General features: G+C 43.2%; 1 protein-coding gene across 3 annotated transcripts in view; it reads right to left on the bottom strand.

The window, feature by feature from the left end:
- Positions 1-218: 218 nt before the first annotated feature.
- FAS (Fas cell surface death receptor) overlaps positions 219-24,729 on the bottom strand; it is a 71,972-nt gene continuing 47,461 nt past the window's right edge. For 2 of the 3 annotated variants that reach the window (XM_077454178.1, XM_077454179.1), the window contains 3 exons: positions 13,786-13,827; positions 11,882-11,909; positions 219-5,045 (listed from right to left, as the gene is read on the bottom strand). In XM_077454178.1, the coding sequence (XP_077310304.1) occupies positions 4,771-5,045; positions 11,882-11,909; positions 13,786-13,827 (345 nt within the window). In that variant the 3' untranslated portion in view covers positions 219-4,770. The remainder of the gene's footprint in view (positions 5,046-11,881; positions 11,910-13,785; positions 13,828-24,729) is intronic. The other variant, XM_077454180.1, reaches the window with a different exon arrangement.

The raw sequence follows: 24,729 nt of genomic DNA, 5'->3' as shown, positions 1-24,729 counted from the left end.
AACAGCAAATAGGCTAAGCTTGGCTGCAGCCTTGGCTGGAGGATGTTCAGCCCAGACTCAAAGCTTATCCCTAGAAAAAAGTAAATGTAATGTAATGTGTATAACATGTATATCTAATGTTCATATACTTGTAGGGATGGCCCCGCGGCATTCACACATTTCACCCTGCTGCCAGACATCCTTTAGACGCACTTCTCAATCAATGAAGAGTCTCTTGCTTGTTTTTTTTGTTTTTATTAGGGGATTGAACTTGGTTGGGGAAAGGGACATGGGATGTCCATAGGACAAATTAGTACTTTCTAGAATAAAAGTAACTGCGTCACACTTCTCAGCAGAACAAGATGGCTGACCCTAAACTTGACAGTCTTTTACGTCAGCACATTTCCTATAGCACACTGCTTCACCGTCCAACTTTAGTACTCCTGTCACACCATCAGCACATGACTAGGCCTCACTCTGAATAAGCCCCAATGTCTTTACATTACATACACGACAGCCCTTTGTAGGCTGGGGCCTGCAGTACCCCTTTGTGGTAGCAACCAATTCACTTGAGAAGAATAAATGTAGATGGCCTACTGATCCCAGCAAGGGTGACTTAAAAATCCTGCCCACCCTCCTGGCTACCTGTGACTTGACACAAAACTCCCACAGTCTCTCCCTCTGGCTCTACATCCAGCTCCCCTGGCATGTCTCTTCCAGAGCTTTCCACTGTGCTTTCCACTCACCGACACATGCCTGGATCCTTCCTGAATGACTTTACTCCAGATGTGCTGACCAACTGTCTCCTCCAGCTCCTGTTTCAGGATACCTCTCCATGACTGTGTAAGGTGAGGCTCCCTCCCAGCTCCCGAGTTCCCTGCCTGAGGTACACCCCCCCCCCCCCCCCCAAAAAAAGGGGTTCCCTCAGACATGATAGTCTAACACTCCATCGTCAAGTTCACCCAGTCGACAACTCCTCCCCCAGCAGTCTGACCATAGGTATATGTAGGAGGCCTACCCCCTGCCAATCCTAGTTGGGGATTGGTCAGAGCTCCTCACATGCATCCCATGTCACTTCAGCTCTCTGCCCCACCCCTTTTCCAGAACCTTCTCCCTGGAAACAGAGAAGGCGCCCAAGAGCTGACATGTCATCCACTGCTATACTAAACCAATCCCCTGCCCCCAGATCAAAACAAACAGGCCTAGCTCACAGCATAGGCCTGCTTAAATTTACCTGCGCTGGCAGCTTACACATCACATAAACCTACACTAGCACCAAACTACCTAAGGTAGAGTGTGCTACATACTGTATATGTAAAGTTATACTTAAACAAGAGTTCTATATACAAAATATGTACAAAAATATACTCAAGTACCTGGAAAAAATGTACCGTAACTCTTTTCTGGTAAATATCTCTAAAATTTTGATCTAGCTAAAATAGGAAAAATGCCCACAACTTCTAAACTTAACTAAATCACTTGGTGCATATGCAATTTAAAGCTTTACCTACTTCTGTTCTGTAGATACAGAGGTAGGCCTTGTCAATGCCTTTGCTCAAATTAATTGGTTAAGTGGAGGTGTCCTGGTTCACTTGAATGAGAACAGACTATGGACTCTATGTTTAAAAAAAATCTCCACCTCAAATCATTACCTTAATTTGCTTATTATCTTTATATCCTAGGCTCATTAGTGTCATCTTGTGGCAATAATGTAGTATGTTTCCTGAAATACCTCAATCTGAACAATATTGCCCCTAGGTGGCAACAACAATCCCAATAAATAAACATATTAGGAAAATTACAGCGAAGATTCATACAGAAAATGTTTTAAATATAGACCCTTTAAGTATTGTAGTAAGAAAACCTGTGGTCTAACATACTTTTATACAAGCCCAGGCTGTAAAGTAAGATGAGAATCATTTTGTAGAGGATGCCTAACATTTGACCTCAAGCTTTGTGCAGACTTAAGACAAAGGCAACGCCGCTCTATGTGAGCAATCAGGATTACACCTGCTGCAGACTTATCATGAAGGCACTAGCACAGCTTTTATAGAAGATTGGAGGTGCAGCAAATTCCAAGGGGGAAGGGGGGTGCCATCATGCTGCCTGGGCTCACAGTACTGCTTTACTAAATTGGCAATTACATGAGCACCATTCAGTACAGGAGCAAGGACCACCAACCACCACCAGAAGGAAGCAGAAGAGCAAGGAGATCCCACATGTCATGTGACCAAACAGAAGACAGCTGGAGAAAAAGGCATGTGTAGTATGAAAAAAAAAGTGGGACCCAAGGTTTTGGTGATGGGGGAATGGGAAGTAAAGCCTCGTACACGCGATCGGATTTTCCAATAGGAAATGTGTGATGACAGGCTGTTGGCAGAAAATCTGGCCGTTTGTATGCTCCATTGGACAATTGTTGTCGGATTTTTCGTTGACAAATGTTGGATGGCAGGTTTTTAAATTTTCCGCAGACAAATATCTGTTGTCGGATTTTCCAAGAGTGTTTACACAAGTCCATCAAAAGTCCAAAGTACAAACACGCATGCTCAGAAGCAAGGACAACCCAGAAGTGGTCGGTCTTGTAAACTAGCGCTCGTAATGGAGAATTAACATTCGTGACGTGCCAAAATATGAAATCTCGAAATGCAGTGCACAATTCTCTTCTTCTTTAATGGGATAATAATGAAGTTGTTTTGCTGGTGACACTGATGTGGTTATTGCAAACTAATTTTCAAAGTTTTTTTTTTTTCTAGTGATATTAAAGTGGTTGTAAACCCTTACAACCAACTTTGAGCTAATAGGTAAGCCTAGATTAAGGCTTACCTGTAGGTCCAAGAAATAGCTCCTAAACCTACACGGTTTAAGAGATATTTGCCGAAACACAGGCACCGCTGTCTACGGCGCATGCGCCATAAACAGCGGCACGCAGGCGCACTGAGTGTGCCGCTGTCAACGGCGATATGCCGCGAGTGGCGGCTCCTGTGCACATGCGTGGGAGTGACGTCATCGCTGCTTCGCCAAATGACAGCGGCGGAGCAGCGAGACCCACCGAGAAGATGGATGCTCTGGACTACAGGGGACAGTGGTGACTTCGCTGGCTCCTGTGTCAGGTAAGTGACACAGGAGATGCATAGTAGTCCATTATGCTTTACCTTTGCAGGGAATCAAAGAGGAAGTAAACCCATCAGGGGTTGCTTCCTCTTTAACAATAATATTATTATGCTTTTTTTTTTATTTTTTTACCACAACACCATTATTCCATAGTTTTTATTTTTTTTAAGCTACAACTATGTTGGTGTCCCTTGTCAATTTTACATTTTTTTTTTTTAAATGTAACTGCCTACTTCCAAACTGTCATTTGAAGTAAAACTTATCCAATTATTATTCTCCACAATTTTTTTTATTGTGCATTAAAAAAAGAAAACAAATAAAATTAGACATGCTATTTGCCAGTAGAATTTAACCAAAAAGTGCATTCAATGCTTCCAAAAATATAGAAAATATAACAAATCAAATCATTATTATTCAACCAAAAAATAAAATAAAAGCCTCATGCATGTGTCCTGCTTTTTAATATAGGGGGTCAACAATGGCAAAAGTTGGTGAAAGCAAAATAATAATAATCCAGAGATTATTACGAAAATCATCCAGATTATTCACCTGGAGCTCCCGCAGCAAAGGCATATGACATAATTGGTTACTATTAATAAAGCAACCAATTTATCGTCCAATAACTCTTTCTCCTCCTGTTCCTGGACTGGACTTGGGTCAAAGCAATAACTCCAAGGCCAATAAGAAAATAACACATTATCTCCTCAGATTATGCAACATGTCTGGTTGACGAACGGCCGTTCAGAAACCAACTGAAAAGCGCAAAATGAAAATCGCAAACTGAAAAACGCTAAATAAAAAGCACAAAATGAAAAGCGTGAAGCAACACTCACCAAATTCTACTAACACAAAATGATCAGAAGGAGCCCAAAGGGTGGTGCTAAAGAGCTGAAAAACCACGTAGTACGTCACTATGTTCGTGTTTGTTGGCTGACAATTCCTTGCCGTTTGTATGCAAGACAAAATCCTGGCACATGCCTTCAGACAAAAGAGGTTTTGTCTGCGGAAAATCCGATCGTGTGTAGGAGGGTTTAGCTTTGTTCCAAACCTGGACTTGGCCTTTAATTCAAAGACCAAAACCACAAATGTATTCAAGTATTACAAAATGAATTGGTTCAAATGAACCGTTTTCTTCATATATATTGCAGCTTACCAATTGACTGTATTTATTTTCATTTTTTTTTCTCTCTTTATTTTCATCTGATGATCTGGCCATTAACACACTTCTTGTTTTGGGATGTCCCCACTCTATCAGAGGAGTAACAGAAACGCCTTTGGTCAGCAGTATTGTCAGTCTGGGAAGAAGGTAGTGTTAGCTGCACTAGCATATCTAGATGGAGTTGACTAACAAATTCAAACACCGCTACCGCTAACACTTTTTAAACAGTTACAGCCACATCATTTTTTTCCTTCTGGGATTAAGATATAGATGAACTAATAAAAGATGATAATTTTAAGCATCCGTCAGTGTTAAATGGTTTGTCTCAACCCTCTAACTGCCACTTTTGCTGGACAGCCTGGTCTGTTAAAGGAAATTGAAAAATAACAGACTTACTGGCCAGATCACCAGATGAAAGTACAAGAAAAAAAACGTTGAAAAAAAATACTAATGCACTCAACTCATCAAAGAATTGACAAGCTCCGATATATTCAAATGATGTTTTTGGGTTTTATACCACTTTATGGCTCTGCGTTTTCTTTTTGAACTAAATCTATTATTTTTTCAGCTTCTAGGTTTGTACAGTTTTGTATAAGCATTTTAAATGCTCCTTGGCGTCCATGGTGATTATACCATTTTTTCAGTAGTTCACATTTTTCTTCACGAGCATTATAAGGATTATTCTTTTTAATGTCTTCTAGGTCTACTGGTGTCAATTGTTTTTCCACCAATTTTCGAACGGACTCCTGTCCCATTTGTCCAGAAATTTCAAACAGCTGACTATCCAGGTCAATGCCTGAAATGAAAATGAAATATAGTAGGAGGTGAATGTATGTACAAACATCAATTTGCAAAAAGGTTTACATTTTTATTAAATTAGATATGAAAGAGAAGGCGCATATGATTGTAAATGCCAGGACAAATGATCGGTGGTGTAGGAATGCGTTGGTGGTGTAGGAATGGTGTAGGAATGCGTGTATCTTCCACATTTAGGCAAAATGTGTGCACAAATGGCTGCTTATCTTGCTAATTCTTTATGCAATTGACATTCTGGTATTTCTGTACTTCATTTATTCCTAGTCTCAAATTGCTTTGTTAAGTTTAAGGAACCACGGTCATAAATTAAAATCAATTTACTTTTTTTACTGGATTATTAGCATTTACTTGAAAATTATGATATGCCAAATTCATTTTTAGTAAATAACATTACGGTACTGGATTAAAAAAATATTCATTTATAGAATTACCTTAACAGGAATTGAAAATTGGGGCTCGCTATCTTCTACTTGTTTTTCCAAATATGTACATTACAGACCAGTGATGGCGAACCTTGGCACCCCAGATGTTTTGGAACTACATCATCATCATGGAGCATCATGGGAAATGTAGTTCCAAAACATCTGGGGTGCCAAAGTTCTCCATCACTTTTATAGACACATAAGAAACTGACAGAAAACCAGTTAGGGATCTTGGATGAACAAAACAGGTCCCATAGAACTGAATACTCTGGACATACCTTTTATGCCCTGCATCCCCACTTTGGTATTGCCCACTCAAGTGGGTTTAATTGGGGTGAACCAGCCATATTGCATGAGCTTTGACAAAGGGTGAATGAAGAGTTTAACAACTTTTACATCTTCTTTCATGAATGCACTGGGGCTGATTTACTAAAAATGGAGAGTGCAAAATCTGATGCAGCTGTGCATGGTAGCCAACCAGCTTCTAACTTCAGCTTGTTCAATTAGGCTTTGACAAAGAAACCTGGAAGCTGATTTTCTATGCACAGCTGCACCAGATTTTGCACTTTTCCGTTTTAGTAAATGAACCTCATTGTAACAATATTGATACACTGAAAAGATGAATCTCCCAGGTTTTTTATGGGTTACATATAGTTACATAGTTGGTAAGGTTGAATAAAAACAATAGTCCATCCAGTTGAACCTGCGTGGGTGTGTGTTCATGTAGATACTCCTTTCTCATAACCCTGTATATTGTGTTTGCTAAGATGTACGTCCAAGAGTCTATTAAAACTATCAGTACTTCCTGCTGACACCACTAATTGTGGAAGAGAGTTCCACATCTTTACTGCCCTGGCAGTAAACACTTTATACAGTCTTTAGATTTTACTTCATAGGTAAGGTTTATCATACAATATTAACCGCATATATCTCCTGTCATTCAGAAGTCCCAGCGGGAGGTGATGTTTGATGTCCAAATACCTCCTTTTTCTCTTTACTTATCTCTCCCCTTCTCTACTCTTTACTTTTCTTTTCTTTCCCTTAAAATCTACTCACTCCATATCATCTCTTGCTCAAGTCCATGATAGCATGTCATCCCTGATATGTTATTCTAGTATTCCCTATTACAAATGGTCCAAATGGCCAATATGGAATCGGCCTTCTTTATGTTTCTCCACTCCATTTTTAGAACCTTATAGATGATACCATAGCATCATCCCAATGACAGAACTATTTTCCTATATATGCAGTACTTCTACTTTATACGTGAAATTATAAAATTAACCACGTCAATACTGGGCACTTTACCCCCTTCCTGCCCAAGCCTTTGAATGACAATTGTGCAGTCATGCTACACTGTACATAAACTACATTTTTATCAGTTTGTTCACATAACTAGAGCTTTGGTGGTATTTAATCACCGCTGGGTTTTTTACTTTTTGCTAAATAAAAAGCAAAAAGACAAAGAAAATTTATAGAAAAAAACAAAACACGTTTTTCTTTGTTTCTGTTGTACAATTTTGCAAATAATTGTTCTTCATAAATGTAGGTCAAAGTGTATTCTGCTACATTTCTTTGGTGAAAATAACCAAAATCAGTGTATATTATTTAGCCTGTCCCCAAGTTATCTGAAAAATTGATCAATCCTGATGTACTGACACCCTATCTCATTTCTTGAGGCTTGAAAAGTCAGGACAGTACAGATATCCCCCACATGACCCCTTTTTGGAAAAAAGACAGTGACGAAGCTAGACATTTTTTCACCCGGGGCAAATAATCAGTTTGACACCCCCTTCCCTTGTGTTCCTCTGGGACCCCCTGCTCCTCTGGTACCCCCCTGCTCCTCTGGTCCCCCTGCTCCTCTGGTACCCCCAGTGCTTCTCTACTCCCCCTGCTCCTCTGGTACCCCCAGTGCTCCTCTGCCCCCCCGTGCACCTCTGGTACCCCATGCTCCTCTTGCCCCCCTGCTGCTCTGGTACCCCCAGTGCTTCTCTACTCCCCCCTGCTCCTCTGGTACCCCCAGTGCTCCTCCTCCCCCCGTGCACCTCTGGTACCCCCATGCTCCTCTGGTCTCCACCTGTTCCTCTATTCCCCCCTTGCTCCTCTGCTCCCCCCTGCTTCTCTGTACCCCTGTGCTTCTCTGGTACTCCCCTGCTCCTTTGCTACCACACATGCTCTTCTGGTCCCCCCCCCATGCTCCTCTCCTCCCCCACATTCTCCTCTGTTTTCCTCTGGTCCCCCACATGGGCCTCTGTTTCCCCCCTTCCATGGGCACACACAGATTTACCTGTTGAAATTTGGGGCGCTTGTAAGCACCTTGTACATCGGAGTACCCATCTTGGGATTAAAAAAATAAAATAAAAAAGATTTTTTAAAGCGCTATCCAGCTTGTTTCTGTCACCATTATCATGAGGATACCACTTTAGGAGGATCCAGGACACCCGGGCAGCTTTTCCAATAGAACCCAGGGGTGGTTCGTCAGCGTGTATTGACCAAACTAAACTGTCACATGCTTTAAGTTGAGGGTAACCACAAAAGGGGGGGGGGCACTGGAGTGTTGACACTTACCTTAAAGTCTGGAGCACTTTTCACAAGGATCTTCTCTCTATCTATCCAATTTGGAAATCTTCAATATTGTGTATATTATGGACTTTCACTATTAACTGCTTGCCGACTGCATCACGCTGATATACGTCGGCAGAAGGGGTCTTACAGGCAAACTAATGTACCTGTACGTGGCCCTTTAAAAGTCAGCCATCTCCCCGTTCTTCCTCTCCATGAGTCGGGACGCGGGTCCTGCAGACTCAAATCACAGCGGAGATACCCCACGATCGCCTCACAGAGAGGAAGAACGGGGAGATGCTAATGTAAACAAGCATCTCGTCACTATGCCTAGTGACAGTGTCACTGATCTCTGCTCCCTGTGATCCGGAGCAGAGATCAGTGAGTAGCCTCGCCCCCCCCCCCCCCCATAGTTAGAAACACTCCCCAGGACACACTTAACCCTTACACTGCCCCTTAGTGGTTAACCCCTTCAATGCCAGTGTCATTTACACAGAAATCAGTGCATTTGTATAGCACTGATTGCTGTATAAATGACAATGGTCCCAAAAATGTGTAAAAAATGTCCGATGTGTCCGCCATAATGTCGCAGTCATGATAAAAATCCCTGATCGCTGCCATTACTAGTAAAAAAAAAAAAATTATACAGTGACAGTGCATATTTTTAGCACTGATCACTGTAATAATATCACTGGTTCCCAAAAAAGTGTCAAAAGTGTCAGTTAGGTGTCTGACCTGTCCCCTGCAATGTCGCAGTCCCACTAAAAATCACTGATCGCCACCATTACTAGTAAAAAAAAAAAAATGCCATAAATATATCCCCTATTTTGTAGACGCTATAACTTTTGCACAAACCAATCAATATACGTTTATTGGGATTTTCTTTTAACCAAAATGATGTACCAGAACACATACTGGCCTAAATTTTATGAAGAAATTTGATTTTTTACAATTCAAAATTGTGGCTGTTTTTTTGTTTATAGCACAAAAGATAAAAACCATAGAGGTGATCAAATACCACCAAAAGAAAGCGCTATGTGTGGGGAAAAAAAGGACATCAATTTTATTTGGGTACAGCATCACACAATTGCACAATTGTCATTTAAATTAACGCAGTGCCGTATAGCAAAAAATGGCCTGGTCAGGAAGGGGGTAAAACCTTCCGGGGCTGAAGTGTTTTTTTTTTTTTTAACATACTGTCACCAGTGCAGTACAGCATTATCATATAATGGGTGTGGCGGTGATCAGGGACACTGACTGGTGACAGTATGAAAAAAATAAATAAATGTGATACATTTTTTTCAATTTCTTTATTTATTATTAATTTCTTTATTATTATTTTTTTACGATTTTTTTTTTTTTTACACACTGTGGCCAGCGCAATATAATATTACCATAGTAACATACTATTCTGGGCAAGTGATCAGGATTTTTTTTTTACATATGCTTATAGCAGTGCATTAAAGTGGTTGTAAACCCTTAGAAACCACTTTGACCTACAGGTAAGCCTAGATTAAGGCTTACCTGTAGGTCCAAGAAATATCTCCTAAACCTATACGGTTTAGGAGATATTTACCTGAAGACAGCCACCGCTGTCTACGGCGCATGCACCGTAGACAGCGGCGCGCAGGCGCACTGGGCAAGCCGCAGATTGCGGCGATATGCCGCGAGTGTCGGCTTCCGTGCGCATGCGCGGGAGTGACGTCATCTCTGCTCCAGCGAATCACAGCGCCGGAGCAGCGAGACCCACCAAGAAGATGGACGCTCGGAACTACAGGGGACAGCGGTGACTTCGCTGGCTCCTGTGTCAGGTAAGTGACACATAATGGACTACTATGCGATGCATAGTAGTCCATTATGCTTTACCTTTGCAGGGAATCAAAGAGGAAGTAAACCCATCAGGGTTTACTTCCTCTTTAAATTGCTATAAGCAAGCATTTTACTAAATGATACTGATTCATTCAGTTTGTTTTGTTTTGATTAGCTGTGATTGGCCAGAGCTAATCACATGGTACAGATGGGCTGTAATTGGCCCTGTCTGTACCATGTGATCACGCTGACCAATCACAGCTAGCAACACGATTGTATCCAATGGATGAAAAGAATCAGCTGTAAAGAGTTTATATGGTCATAGATTCTCACATACCCTGGTTGCACCACCTAATTTGCCTACACACAAAGTGCTTGGAGCACTGGCTAACTTTGAAGACACCAACACCCTGATCACTGCCAGCAGTACACATTGACTGCCTTGTTTACCCTAATTAGGTTCTTTCATATTTTGTGTGTATTGGCTGACGTGGTGAATGCATTGATGCCTCTGCTTTGGAGGAAGGCAAACAGGCACATGAGCTTTTGTATTCAGTGTGCATTAAACTCTGTTATCACATATGCTTCTATACTGCATCCATACAGCTAGGTTAAAATATAATCAGGTCCAAAACATTTTCCCATGTTTCTATTCCACCTCAAACTAAAACTGACCCTCAAAGATCACTAGTTCTTTTGCTAACATTTATTAATAACAAAAACAAGAATATTTCTTCACCGGCGAAACTATGAAGAGGACTTAAAAGCATACATAGTTCTAGTTAGTAGTCTCTGGTGAATACATTAGACGACAAAGTAGAAACATATTCTGATATATTAAGATGCCAGAAATCTTGTAAGTGGATAACTTCCTGTGTTCTCTGCCTTTGCCGACTTCTATCAGATACATTGATCTCAGCTACCTCGGAAAACTACAGAAGCCTTACTCTCTCAGCGGAAGAGGAGAGATGGAGGTTTCTGTAGTCCTGTACTAGGCTTACAACCTTGGCTTCTTAATGGATACAGTTTATTAACCGAGTGTAATTCCCCTAGAACAAGAAATGCATTACTTTCAGGATTACCACATTAAATTATAGGAAAACGTGTAAAATAAAGAAAACGAAAGCAACCACTACATCTACAGATGGGTTAACTGCAATATATATATATATATATATATATATATATATATATATATATATATATATATATATTTCTCTTGGGTTTAAAGTGGTTGTAAACCCTTACAGACCATGTTTTGCTACAGGTAAGCCTATAATAAGGCTTACCTGTAGCTACCCCAAATATCTTCTAAACCTGAACATGCGAACTGAAGCATCGGCACGTTAGTTACTTAGTGGCTCTCTCGCGCATGCGTGTGACGTTATCGCGGCTCCGGCCAATCACAGCGCCGGAGCCTGTCATACCTGGAGGTAACTCCGGCAGCGATGTCGCTGGCCGGTGCAATGTACGGAGACCGCTACGGGGGGCTTCAATCTAAGGTGAGTATTTCATAATGAGCTAGTATGCAGGTTTTTTTTATTTTTATTTTTTTATTGTGGGTTTACAACCACTTTAAATACACTTATGGAATGTGAATATAAGCTATATTCTTCCAGTTGTTTTGCTAAATGACCCTATTGCTTTATAGGTTCTGGCTGACACAGCAAGCAGGGCAATTAGCTGGAAGATGCAAGATACAACTTGGAGAGGTTATAACTCATCCTGGGGAAAAACGATAACTTTTGTCCTAAACTATCAATGAAGGATAATAAGGTAGGGATAAGTACTACTGTAACCCTGTCTTGTCTGTAATATTAATTTTCACTTTTCACACAGATCAATGCATGATTTTCCTTGTCTCCTGGACTTGTAAAAAAAAAAATGAAAAAGAGATTGAATACTGCCAGAGTACACAAAGCCTTTCAGACCTAGCTTAGCTAATAATATACTTTATCACAGTGCATGTAATGAGAAGAATGTTCTAAATTATGTCATGTTTTACATATAAAGTCAATCTTACTTTCAAGGAGAGGAGGACATGTCGGCTTCTAGAAAAAGAAAGTAAAAATAGTCTGTTAAAATGTATTAAGAAACAACACTCCAAACACATCAAACAAAAACTGGAAACATAACAAAACAAGTGTTACCAGGGCTTTAGATGGGGGGGACCACCAGCCCTCCTGTAGGGGGCAGAGTCACACAGAGGGGGCCCAGGCAGCAGGAGGATCGGTGGTGCAGAGAAAGAACAACAGCGTCTCTCACCCAGCAACTCAAAGCCAGTTTCTCACCCTGTCCCTCCTGCCCACTTTTTAGCTGCTAAGTGAGAGACACAGAGGGCCCAGATTTAGGCTACTTTCACACTGGGGCGTTGCAGGCGCTGGCGGTAAAGCGGCGCTACATTTAGCACCGCTTTACCATCGTTTTAGCAGCACTATGCGGCCGCTAGCAGGACAGTTTTAACCCCCGCTGGTGGTCGAATAAAGGTTTGCAGCACTGCCCCATTGTTTTCTATGGAAGGGACGCTTTAGGAGCAGTAAGTACACCACTCCTACAGCGCTCAAAAGATGAGGCTTGCAGGACTATTTTGACCGTCCTGCAAGCGCAGCGCTCCAGTGTGAAAGACCTCGGGGCTTTCACACTGGAGAGACAGCAGCGGCTGTTTCAGGGCGCTTTGCAGGCACTATTTTTAGTGCTGTAGCGCCTGCAAAGTGCCCCAGTGTGAAAGGGGCCTTAGGGTGTGCTGGGGTGGGTTGTGCCCACCCACATTTCAGTTCTGCCCCCATAGCTGTCCGCCACTGAGTACCTTCCCCCACCCACACTCACAGCCAGGACAAGGAGATGTTAGCCTGGAGGCTGGAACGGTGAGAGATGAAGAGCCATGAGGAGGTGTGTTGTGTTTTGTTCTCCCCTCTTATCAGAAGAGCACTGGTCTATACAGTATATGAGACCAGATCACTCTTACTGTAGATCACATTGCACTGAACCAGGAGAGGGGATATCTGTGCCAGGAGAGGGGATGTTTGTGTTTGTGCTGGGGGGGGGGGGATTTGGGTAGGGAGGAACAATTTGTGCTGGGAAGCGTCATTTATAGGGAATTGTGCTAGGAGGAGGGGTTTGTGGAAATTTGTCCTAGGAGGAGAATTGAAGAAAAAAGATTTGTGCTGGGGGGGGGGGGGGGGGTTGGGGGGATTTTGTGCCAGGAGGGGGTGGGGGAATTCTGACTAATAGGAAGGATTAGGGGGGATTTGTGCTGACAGGGGGAATTTGCCCTCCGCCCTCCAAATTCCCCCTGTCAGCACAAATCTATGTGCTGGGATAGAAAGTTGGAGAAGAAAGAGGGATATGTGCTAGGCGGGTGATTTTTTTGGGGTGATGGAGATCTGTTTGCTAGAAGGGGGGATTTTCGTGTTGAAATTTTTGCACATGGGGCGTCTGGTATGCTGTACGGGGCTACGTGATTTATAAAAGTGGCCCTGCTCCTTACCATCCCAAAATATCATATATTTCTTAAACTCGACATAGAATGTCTAATATTTTCCTAAATTGGACAGCACTATCATTATTATAATGGTGTTTATACTCTCTGAACTTGTATGCAATATACTGTAAGTGCAATATGTGCAAAAAAATCAATTCATACAATTCACAAAAAATGACTACCGGTACATACGATCTAAACTATATATATAAATATGCATCAAAAAGTGCTGTGTGCAATGCGCAAAAATACAAAATATAGTGCAAAAAAAATATTGTGCAACAAAACCTCTAAATGTCATAAAATATATACAACATCATACAAAAAATTATACTGTATGTGCATAATGTAAAAGAAAATGCATGCAAAAAAAAATCATATTTTTCTGTTATCCTGACAGCATTAAACTCAGTTGCAGTCTCACACAATATGCATTTGATACTTACAGGAGGTATTGGTATTAAAGGCACTGAAGGCTCAGGAATTTCCTGTATGCAAAATTGCGATTTTTTAAAAATTATTTATTTGTATTTTATTTTATACATCAGTAGGCACAATTAGTTTTCTGCAGTGATAACTTAAAGGACAATTTCACTTTTGTAAAAAAAAAATAAAAAAAAAAAATAAATAAAAAAAAAATGAATAATAATATAACATAATCTTGCCAGACAAGCCATTTTGTAATTTATTGCGTTTAAATATTGCCTTTCCTTTTCAACCTTCAGATGATGGAACTTTCTAAAACTGTCAGAAAATTCAATGCAATATAACAGCAGTGTAATTTCCTGCTGGGTGATTGGGTTACTGATGGGTTAATTACTTCTAAATGGATGAAGACACGGGGTTATTTACGAAAGGAAAATCCACTTTGCACTGAAAGTGCACTTGAAAGTAAAGTTGCTGTAGATCTGAGGGGGACATGCAAGGAAAAAAAAAAACAGCATTTTAGCTTTCACAGGATTATATGATAAAATCAGCAGAGCTTCCACTCATTTCAGATCTACCCTTTAGATTTAGAACGACTGCATTTTCAAGTGCACTTGCAGTGCAAAGTGGATTTGCCTTTCGTAAATAACCCCCTGCCTGCTGAATTCATAAGCAGTGTCACTCTGCTGCACAGCATACAAAGACAGGCACTCTATCTAAAAGTGCCAATATTAATAACTCTCTGAATCTGTTGGAAGTTTTGGTAAAGCTACCAAAACTGGAGGCAGGACATACTGGATCCGGCACAGGACTTTTTAAAGGACCACACAAGCCTTTTTTTCTCAATCAACTTGGGTGCTTAATTTGGAGTCTCAGAGCAAATGGGTTTTTCTTTTAAAACCTTAATCTGTATTTGTTACTGTAATGTAGCAGGCTTCATGTACAGTTATAAATAAGCCCCTTTTTTATGGTTTCTAATTTCTACAGCAAGGTTTAAAATACCCTGTGCTGACTCCCTGATGTGCTTTTTGGGGTGCTTGAGCGCTGGTGATTGAAGCAATGTTTAGGAAGTGTACTGGACCACCAAAGAGCCACCAAGCTGCTTGAGCTTGTGTGTGAGAGCAGTGGTCCAGCTCTCCAAGGTTCTGACAGCACAGAGTATTTTAACCCATGCTACAGGACTCCAGAATGAACAAAAACCTAAAACCGTAGCATATTTATTACTTTATATGTGTAGCACCCTCTAGTGTGTGCTACTAAAAGTGAGAGTAGGCAAACTATAGACTTGCCCAGTCATTGAATCTGAGGGTTATTAGAGTTCATGGCTGGATGACTCATCCTGGCAACTCTCTGGTGCCTCCCCCTGTTTCTAGAATGTTGGAGAATGTTCTAGAAAATGGTGGGCGGAAGCTAGGAGGGCTAACGGTAGAGACAGCGGAGAGAGCAAGGAGAGACGGTGCAGGGACAGACAAGGGGAGAGACTGCCATCTGTAGCAGTGCTCTCTTGAAAACAGCTGTGTGCCAAGTCTTCACCCAATCTTGCCCTGGCGAGTTTCCATGTGTATTGCCGCGTACACATGTAGCAGACTATCCGGCAGACTTAGTCTGGCGGACTTTCCGAACGAGCTACCTGCCCACACACACTTTTGCGGCGGACTAAGTACGGCGTACTAAGTCTGCCGTACTTTTGAAATAAACGGACTCGCCCACACACACGGAGGAAAGTCCGCTCATTTTTAGCGCGGCTCCAGGTGGCCGGGACCAGCGAAGTAAGCGTCGCTGGCCCCGTCACCTGGTATGGACTTAAAGGGGAATCCCTACGCCGAAAAATCGGCGTGGGGGTCCCCCCCTAGGTCCATATCAGACCCTTATCCGAGCACGCTACCCGGCCGGCCAGGAAAGGGGGTGGGGAGGAGCGACCGCCCCCCTCCTGAGCCGTACCAGGCCGCGTGCCCTCAACATGGGGGGTGCCCCCCCACCCCCAAAGCACCTTGTCTCCATGTTGATGAGGACAAGGGCCTCTTCCCGACAACCCTGGCCTTTGGTTGTCGGGGTCTGCGGGCGGGGGGCTTATCGGAATCCGTGAGCCCCCTTTAATAAGGGGGCCCCCGGATCCCGGCCTCCCACCCTATGTGAATGAGTATGGGGTACAAAATACCCCTACCCATTCACCTGTGAAAAAAAGCAAAAAAAAAAAACACAACACACAAGGGTTAAAATAGTTTATTGCACAGCTCCGGGGGTCTTCTTCCGTCTTCGAGGGTCTTCTCGCCGGACTCCTTCGCTATCTTCTGCTCTTTTGCTAGCTCTTTTAGTAGCGGAGGAGCCCGGCTTTCTTCTTCGCCGCCACCCTCTTCTTCCGACTTCGGGGGTCTTGTCCCCCTCTTCGGGATCTTGTCCCCCTCTTCGGTTCTTCTTGCCGGGCCACCACGCCTTCTTCTAGCTCTTTTACAAGCGCTGGCCCGGTCTTCTGATGCCGCTGCCGCTGTTGCCGTATTCTGTTCTTCTTCTCTTCTGTTCTTCTTCTCTTCTGGAGATGTTATTTCACAAAGGGCAGCTCTCTGGTGCCTCCCCCTGTTTCTAGAATGTTGGAGAATGTTCTAGAAAATAGTGGGCGGAAGCTAGGAGGGGTCACCTTAAATATTTAGGGAACTTTAGCCAATACCAAGGTTGGGGGCCTGGCAGCGAAATAAAGAGCCATGCCAGCAGGGGAGTCCGGTGGAAGATGGAGAAGCAGTGCTGAGGGAGGATTTTGGTGGCTCTTGAGGGACCCCTTACTGGGGGAGTTTACCTCAGGCTGGAGCTCGGGACACTGGCCTGGAAGGATCCCACCACAGGAGGCTAACCATAGAAGCAGCGGAGAGAGCAAGGAGAGACGGTGCAGGGACAGACAAGGGGAGAGACTGCCATCTGTAGCAGTGCTATCTTGAAAACAGCTGTGTGCCAAGTCTTCACCCAATCTTGCCCTGGGGAGTTTTCATGTGTATGTCAGTCAAGAGGACTGGGAGGAGAAAGCAGACAGGTGGGCTGGCATTTTGTGCAGACAGTAGAACTGGAATCAGTGTCTACAGAGACGCAGAAGGTGGTCCGCCGGACTTTCCGAACAAGTGGACCTGCCCACACACGACCGGACTTTTCTGGCGGGCTAGGTCCAGCGGACAATCCGCCGGACTATGGCAGGACTTCACCGGACTTTTCAAATGAACGGACTTGCCTACACACAGAGTAAAGTCCGTTCATTTTGAACGTAGCTCCAGGTAGCCGGGACTAGCGAAGAAAGTCAATGTCGCCACCTCCATCGGCGAGATTGACACCTTTGCGAGCCCCGTCACCTGGTATGGACTTAAAGGGAAACCCCTATGCTGAAAAAACGGCATGGGAGTCCCCCCAAAGTCCATAGCAGACCCTTATCCGAGCACGCAGTCCAGCCGGTCAGGAAAGGGGGTGGGGACGAGCAAGCGCCGCCCCCGAGCCGTACCAATCCACGTGCCCTCAACATGGGGGGATGCTTTGGGGAAAGGGGGGCCCTGCGGCCCCCGTTCCCCAAAGCAAAGGGGGAATGAAGTCACATGATGAAGTCACGGCTGATCACAGCTGGTCACACCCCCACTGTGCACAGCGCGTGCGCGCGATTGCGCTGCGCGTGCACGTCGGTGGCGGCGTGTTCCCAGGAACACTGCTTGTCACCGACGCTGGTAAACAGCCATCAGCCGGCTGTTTACCCACGTGAGCGGCTGTGATCGTTTCACAGCCGATCACTAAAATGTAAACAAACCGCGGTAACAAGATGTGACAATCGGTGTGTGAGGAGAAGATTGCGGTAACATCTCGTTACCGCTTACAGTGTACACCAATCACACTGATTGCTCCCCCCCCCTCAATAAAGAGGACCTGTCACCACCCTTCATAGTACCTGTCACTCACAGTCCATCAGAGTACCTGTCATAGTCCATCAAAGTACCTGAGTACCTGTCACAGTCCATCAGAGTACCTGAGTACCTGTCACAGTCCATCAGAGTACCCGAGTACCTGTCACAGTCCATCAGAGTACCCGAGTACCTGTCACAGCCCATCAGAGTACCTGAGTACCTATCACAGCCCATCAGAGTACCTGTCACAGCCCATCAGAGTACCTGTCACAGCCCATCAGAGTACCTGTCACAGTTCATCTGAGTACCTGTCACAGTTCATCTGAGTACCTGAGTACCTGTCACAGTCCATATGAGTACCTGAGTACCTATCACCGCCCTTCAGAGTACCCAAATACCAGTCACCAGGCCATCAGAGAACCTGTCACCAGGCCATCAGAGTACCCGAGTACCTGTCACCAGGCCATCAGAGTACCCGAGTACCTGTCACCAGGCCATCAGAGTACTCAAGTACCTGTCACCAGCCCATCAGAGTACCAGAGTACCTATCTGCAGCCTATCAGAGTACCCGAGTACTTATTTGCAGCCCATGCCTCATAGAACATACGTTGGGGTGTTTGCTTTCCAAAATGGGGTCATTTTGTGGGTAATTGCACTGTCTTGGTGCTCCAGGACCTTCAAAATTGTGATAGGTAGGAATGAAATGAGATGTGTCATTTATGCTCCTAGAACGCCTGAAGGTACTACTTCAATGTTCGGCCTCTGTATGTGGCCAGGCTGTGTAAAAGTCCTACACATGTGGTATCGCCATACTCGGGAGGAGTAGCAGAATGTGTTTTGGGGTGTAATTTTTGCTATATACATGCTATGTGTTAGAAATATCTTATAAATTGACAACTTTGTGTAAAAAAAAATGTGTTTTCATTTTTTCCCACATTTTCCAAAAACTTCTGGAAAAAAATTAACTGTTCAAAAGACTCATTATGCCTCATAGGTTATATGTTGGGGTGTTTGCTTTCCAAAATGGGGTCATTTTATGGGAAATTCCATTGTCCTGGTACTCCAGGGCCTTCAAAAGTGTAATAGGTGGTTGAGAAATGAGATTGCGTCATTTTTGCTCGTAGAACGTCTGAAGGTACTACTTCAATGTTGGTGCTCTGCATGTGGCCAGGCTGTGTAAAAGTCTCACACATGTGGTATCCCCATACTCTGGAAGAGTAGCAGAATGTATTTTGGGGTGTAATTTGTTGTATGCATATGCTGTGTGTGAGAAATAACCTGATAATATGGCAATTTAGTAAAAAAAAATAATAATAAAAAAAAATCTTAATTTTGCAAAGAATTGTGGGAAAAAATGACAACTTAAAAAAACTCACCATGCTACTTACTTAACCCCCCTGGCGGTATTCTCGAGTGTGGTTCGGGGTGAGATTTTTGTACCATTAGCAGTAACCCTAGCCACACTCGGGATTGCATCGCTGGATCCAGAAAGATATAACTTACCTTGTCTCCAGGATCCCGCGATGTATCAGCACTGTGTACGGCAGCCGGATCTTCCGGATCTTCTGCCCGATGCACTGTGTGCCCTGGCTTCCGTTCCCTGCGAGCGTAGCGACGCAGGGAGGTGGAACCCGCGCCAAATTAAAAAAGTATAAAACAAAAACACACTGATACATTGTAATCATATTGGATTACATTACTAAAATAAATAAAATTGACCTTAGCTTGCCCCCATTGCTTTATCCAGTGCCCTTGCCTGCAGTTTTACTGTACTTTGTGTCTGGAAACTGCAGAGCAACCATGGCATCAAAAAAGCGCACCTCTACCTCAAAAGCGGCATATGACCTGTTTGAAAACAGCGACAGCGATACAGAATCGCTTGCAGAAGTGAGTGATAGCGATTCGTGGGGAAGTTCGTCATCAGGCACGGAAAGCAATTTTAGTAATGATCCTGCGACTTTGCCCAGTGATGTGCAGACTTGGTGCTCGATTTATTGCGGTACGGAGCATGCAGCGCCCCCAAGATTTCCATTTACTGGAACACCTGGTATCAAAGTGGATGTGGATGACAACCCATTGGCATACCTCCAACTCTTTTTGATCAATGAGGTTATAGAAAAAATTGTTATGGAGACAAATCGGTACCACGAACAACAAGCTGCTACGCATCAGAGGTTTGCAAGGAGCAGAAAGTGGAAACCAGTAACCAAGGAGGACATCTGGAAGTTTCTGGGCCTCATAATTCTTCAGGGAGTGGTTGGGAAACCCCTGCAGAAGTGGTACTGGACAACCAACAAATTGCTAGCAACTCCTTTTTTTGGCACCGTCATGTCGGAGTACAAATTTTCCCTTATTTTGAAATATTTGCACTTTGAGAATAATGAGGAATTCGACGAGACTTCTCATCCAGCACCAAAACTCTAAAAGATTTGGGGGCTATATCAAATGATTCAGCAAAATTTCCAGAAGACCTATGTACCCGATAGAGACATCAGTATCGACAAAAGTCTGATGGCCTACAAAGGAAGACTCAGCTGGATACAGTTTATTGCGTCCAAGAGGGCACGTTTTGGCATAAAATCATTCATGCTCTGTGAATCCAGCATTGGTTACATATGGAATTCCATACTTTACACCGGGAAAGGAACCAAGTTCAATGAAAGATTCAGTAACTATGAAATGGCAACCGCTTCCGTTCTTACTCTGATTGAACCACTGCTGAATCCGGGCTACTGTGTAACCACAGATAATTTTTACAGTTCTCCAGAACTCTATGAGTTCCTTTTACAGCATAAGACAGATGCATACGGGACCGTTAGAGCTAACCGACCACCAACCTTTGGCAATAAAAAGTTTAAGGCAGGAGAAATAGTTGCCTGGCAGAAAGGCAAAATGATGGCACTGAGATGGCGCAACAAAAAAGATGTGTGCCTAATGAGTACCATTCACAACACCTCTACTGTCATGGTACGAACAAAAGGTGGAAAGACATAATGAAGCCCCAAGTCGTGATGGACTACAACCATACTATGGGAGGTGTTGACCGAGCTGACCAGGCCATGACTTTTTACCCAGCCATGAGGAAGCAACAGAAAAAATATTACAAAAAAATCTTCAGGCACCTTCTGGAGCAGTGCCTGTGGAATGCTTTCATTCTTCTAAAAAAAAGAGTGACAAGCCTGTTGTTCATGCGGACTTTGTTTGGAAAGTTGCCGAACTTATATTCCTCAAGCACCAAACACCAACGTCTGTAAACAGATCTGCCCATCAGGCTGCTGGCGTTGTGAACCCAGAACGCCTGACTGGTCGGCACTTTATGGACCACATTCCACCAACGGAAAAGAAGGCAGCACCCACAAGAATGTGTGACGTTTGCTGCTCTAAGCGTGACGACACTGGAAGGAAAATTAGAAAAGAAACCAGGTTCTACTGTCCTGACTGTGACGTTGGACTTTGTGCTGTATCATGTTTTAAAATTTTCCATACCAGAGACATTTACTGAAGCAATATGACTACCAATATTGCACCCTTGTTTGGCAAAAAAAAGTCAGTGTTTTTGATTATATTATGTACTAAAATGTATTGAATAAAAAGTATTAGTATTATTATATTATTATTTGTTATTATTTACAGTTATTTATTATATTATAATGTATGATTTTGTGTTTCAAACTTTATCCTACCTGGGATGTCTACTAGACTTTGGTTTGAACAGATTTCAGTTATTCCTAATGCCGCGTACACACGACCGGACTTTTCAACATCAAAAGTCCGACGGAATGATTCCAGCAGACCATTCGATCGTGTGTGGGCTGCAGCGGACCTTTGATTTGCAAAAGTCTGACAGACTTTAGAAATGGAACATGTTTCAAATTTTTCCGGCAGAACTCCGCCGGACCCAGTTCCTACCGAGAAATCCGCTCGTGTGTATGCTAGTCCGACGGACAAAAACCGACGCGAGGGCAGCTATTGGCTACTGGCTATGAACTTCCTTATTCTAGTCCAGTCGTACGTCATCACGTTCGAATCCCTCTGACTTTGGTGTGATTGTGTGTGGCCAAGTCTGTTCATTCGGAAAGTCCGTCAGAACTCTGTCAGAACTCCGTCGAAAGTCTGTCGGACTTAGTCCCTCGAAAAGTCTGGTCGTGTGTACGCGGCATAAGAATTGCAGGCCTACAATATAAAACGCCAAATTTCCATGCAAAATAAGGGTACCGCTTTCAGCACCTAAAATCTGAAATAATCATACCGCCAGGGAGGTTAATACCTTGGAATGTCTACTTTCTAAAAAGGGGTCATTTGGGGGGTATTTGTACTTTCCTGAGGCCTGATCAGATGTGATCAATTTTCAGTGATTGGCGCCATCGTTTGTAGACTCTATAACTTTCACAAAGACCAAATAATATACACTAATGTGGGTTATTTTTACCAAAGATATGTAGCAGTATAAATTTTGGCCAAAATATATGAAGAAAAATTATTAATTAGCAAAAATGTATGACAGAAACAAAGCAAAAGGCATTTTTTTCACAAAATTTAAGTTTTATTTTATTTATAGCACAAAAAAAAAAAAAAACACTAGTTCTATTTGTGTGGAAAAAAGGACGCAAGTTGCATATGGGTACAGTGTTGCATGAGTAATTGTCATTCAAACTGTGAGAGTGCTGAAAGCTGAAAATTGGTCTGGTCAGGAAGGGGGTGTAAGTGCACTGTATTGAGGTGGTTAAACTAGCACACAGACAATTTTGAGTCAAAACTTCTTTCTAAGTCCGCCAGACTTTTTCTTTCTAAAGAAAAAGTCTGCACACGGGCGGATAGTCTGATCGTGTGTATGCAGCATTAGAGTTCCTAGCCTGTAATGGGCTGTTGCTGAGCTAACAAAAATACTGTTAGTTCCCCCAGGAGTGAGCCAGCAGTTCTGTACAAAGGGAACCAAGTTTGTGAAGGAGGAAGGAAGAAGATAAAATTGTAAATAGGGAGGAAGTTGTGCCTGGTTCTGTTTTATGGACATTTTCAAGTTAGGCATCCTATAATCCCTTACCCCATCCAAGTTATCATCCCCTAATAAAATAACAAAAACAACAGATTTTTTGTGTTTGATGCAAGAAGGAAATGCTGTGTGACTGGTTGTGCAGCAGTGAGGAACCTTGAATTCAGCAACTCCTATGGGGGTAGTGCTACATATGCAGCTCGAGTGCATTGCAGTAATAAAAGGTTAATTTGGGCGTAAAAGGTTGAGTAAGGCCCTACCACTGCCTCACATATAAGGCCTTAATCATTCTACAGAAATTATTTTTATATTGTGAAATAAGACACAAAATCAATTAATAATGGCTCCTGCAAAACACTGATTTGTAGCTCTTCAAAATCATTCTAGCAGGCTAGTCTTGCTTTCTTGGTGTATGATAACCATTAAGTGGTTGTAAAGTCTCTTTTTTTTTCCTATAAAAATAACAAACGTTATACTTACCTGCTCTGTTGCAGTGGATTTGCTTCTCGGGTCCCACTTCTGTGCTTCTGGCCCCTTCTTCCTATTCAGTGCCCCCACAGCAAGCAGCTTGCTATGGGGCCACTTGAGCTGAGTCACAGCTCCCTGTGTCCATTCAGACATGTAGCCCCAACCCGGCCCCACCCCCTCTCTCCCCTGATTGGCTAGCTGACCTTTAGTGACAGCAGTGGGAGCAAATCAGGAAGGAGAATCTCGGATGGCTGATACATTTGTGGACATTGCTGGACAGAGAGGGACCTCAGGTAAGTATTAGGGGGGCTGCTGCACACAGAAGGCTTTTTATCATAATGCTTAATGCCTTTACAACCACTTTAGGTTATATGAGGTTATAAGTTATATGCAGACAATGCAAACATCTATAAGGGCAGATCAGCTGATGCAACACTGGGTGCAATACAATGCATCTGAAAAGTATTCACAGCGCTTTACTTTTTCCACGTTTTGCTAAGTTACAGCCTTATTCCAAAATTAATTAAATTCATTATTTTCCTCAAAATTCTACAAATAATACCCCATAATGACAACGTGAAAGAAGTTTGTTTGAAATCTTTGCAAATTTATTAAAAATAAAAAACGAAAAAAAATCCCATGTACAGTATCTCACAAAAGTGAATACACCCCTCACATTTTTGTAAATATTTTATTAGACCTTTTCACGTGACAACACTGAAGAAATTACACTTTGCTACAATGTAAAGTAGTGAGTGTACAGCTTTTATAACAGTGTACATTTGCTGTCCCCTCAAAATAACTCAAAACATAACCATTAATGTCTAAACTGCTGGCAACAAAAGCGAGTACACCCCCTAAGTGAAAATGTCCAAATTGGGCCCAAAGTGTCAATATTTTGTGTGGCCACCATTATTTTCCAGCACTGCCTTAACCATCTTGGGCATGAAGTTTAACAGAGCTTTACAGGTTGCCAATGGAGTCCTCTTCCACTCCTCCATGACGACATCACCGAGCTGGTGGATGTTAGAGACCCTCCGCTCCTCCGCCTTCCATTTGAGGATGCCTCACAGATGCTCCATAGGGTTTAGGTCTGGAAAAATGCTTGGCCAGTCCATCACCTTTACCGTCAGCTTCTTTAGCAAGGCAGTGGTCATCTTGGAGGTGTGTTTGGGGTCCTAATGTTGGAATACTACCCTGCGGCCCAGTGTCTGGAGAGAAGAGATCAAGCTCTGCTTCACTATGTCCCCAGTGCAGGAAGTACTTATGAAGCCCCAGACCATGACAACCCAACCACCGTGCTTGACTGTAGGCAAGACACACTTGTCTTTGTACTCCTCACCTGGTTGCTGCCACACACTCTTGACCCCATCTGAACCAAATAAGTTTATCTTGGTCTCATTAGACCACAGGACATGGTTCCAGTAATCAATGTCCTTAGTCTTCTTGTCTTCAGCAAACTGGTTGCGGGCTTTCTTGTGCATCACCTTTAGCAGAGGCCTCCTTCTGGGATGACAGCCATGCAGACCAATTTGATGCAGTGTGCGGCGTATGGTCTGAGCACTGACAGGCTGACCCCCCACTCCTTCAACCTCTGCAGCAATGCTGGCAGCACTCATATGTCTATTTCCCAAAGA

This window comes from Lithobates pipiens, unplaced genomic scaffold (genome assembly GCF_037356315.1).
Source record: "Lithobates pipiens isolate NorthernLeopardFrog02 unplaced genomic scaffold, aLitPip1_a1.2 Scaffold_25, whole genome shotgun sequence".
Taxonomy (NCBI): Eukaryota; Metazoa; Chordata; class Amphibia; order Anura; family Ranidae; genus Lithobates; species Lithobates pipiens.
The sequence above is the reverse complement of the archived record's forward strand: the minus strand, read 5'-3'. Positions and strand labels throughout refer to the sequence as shown.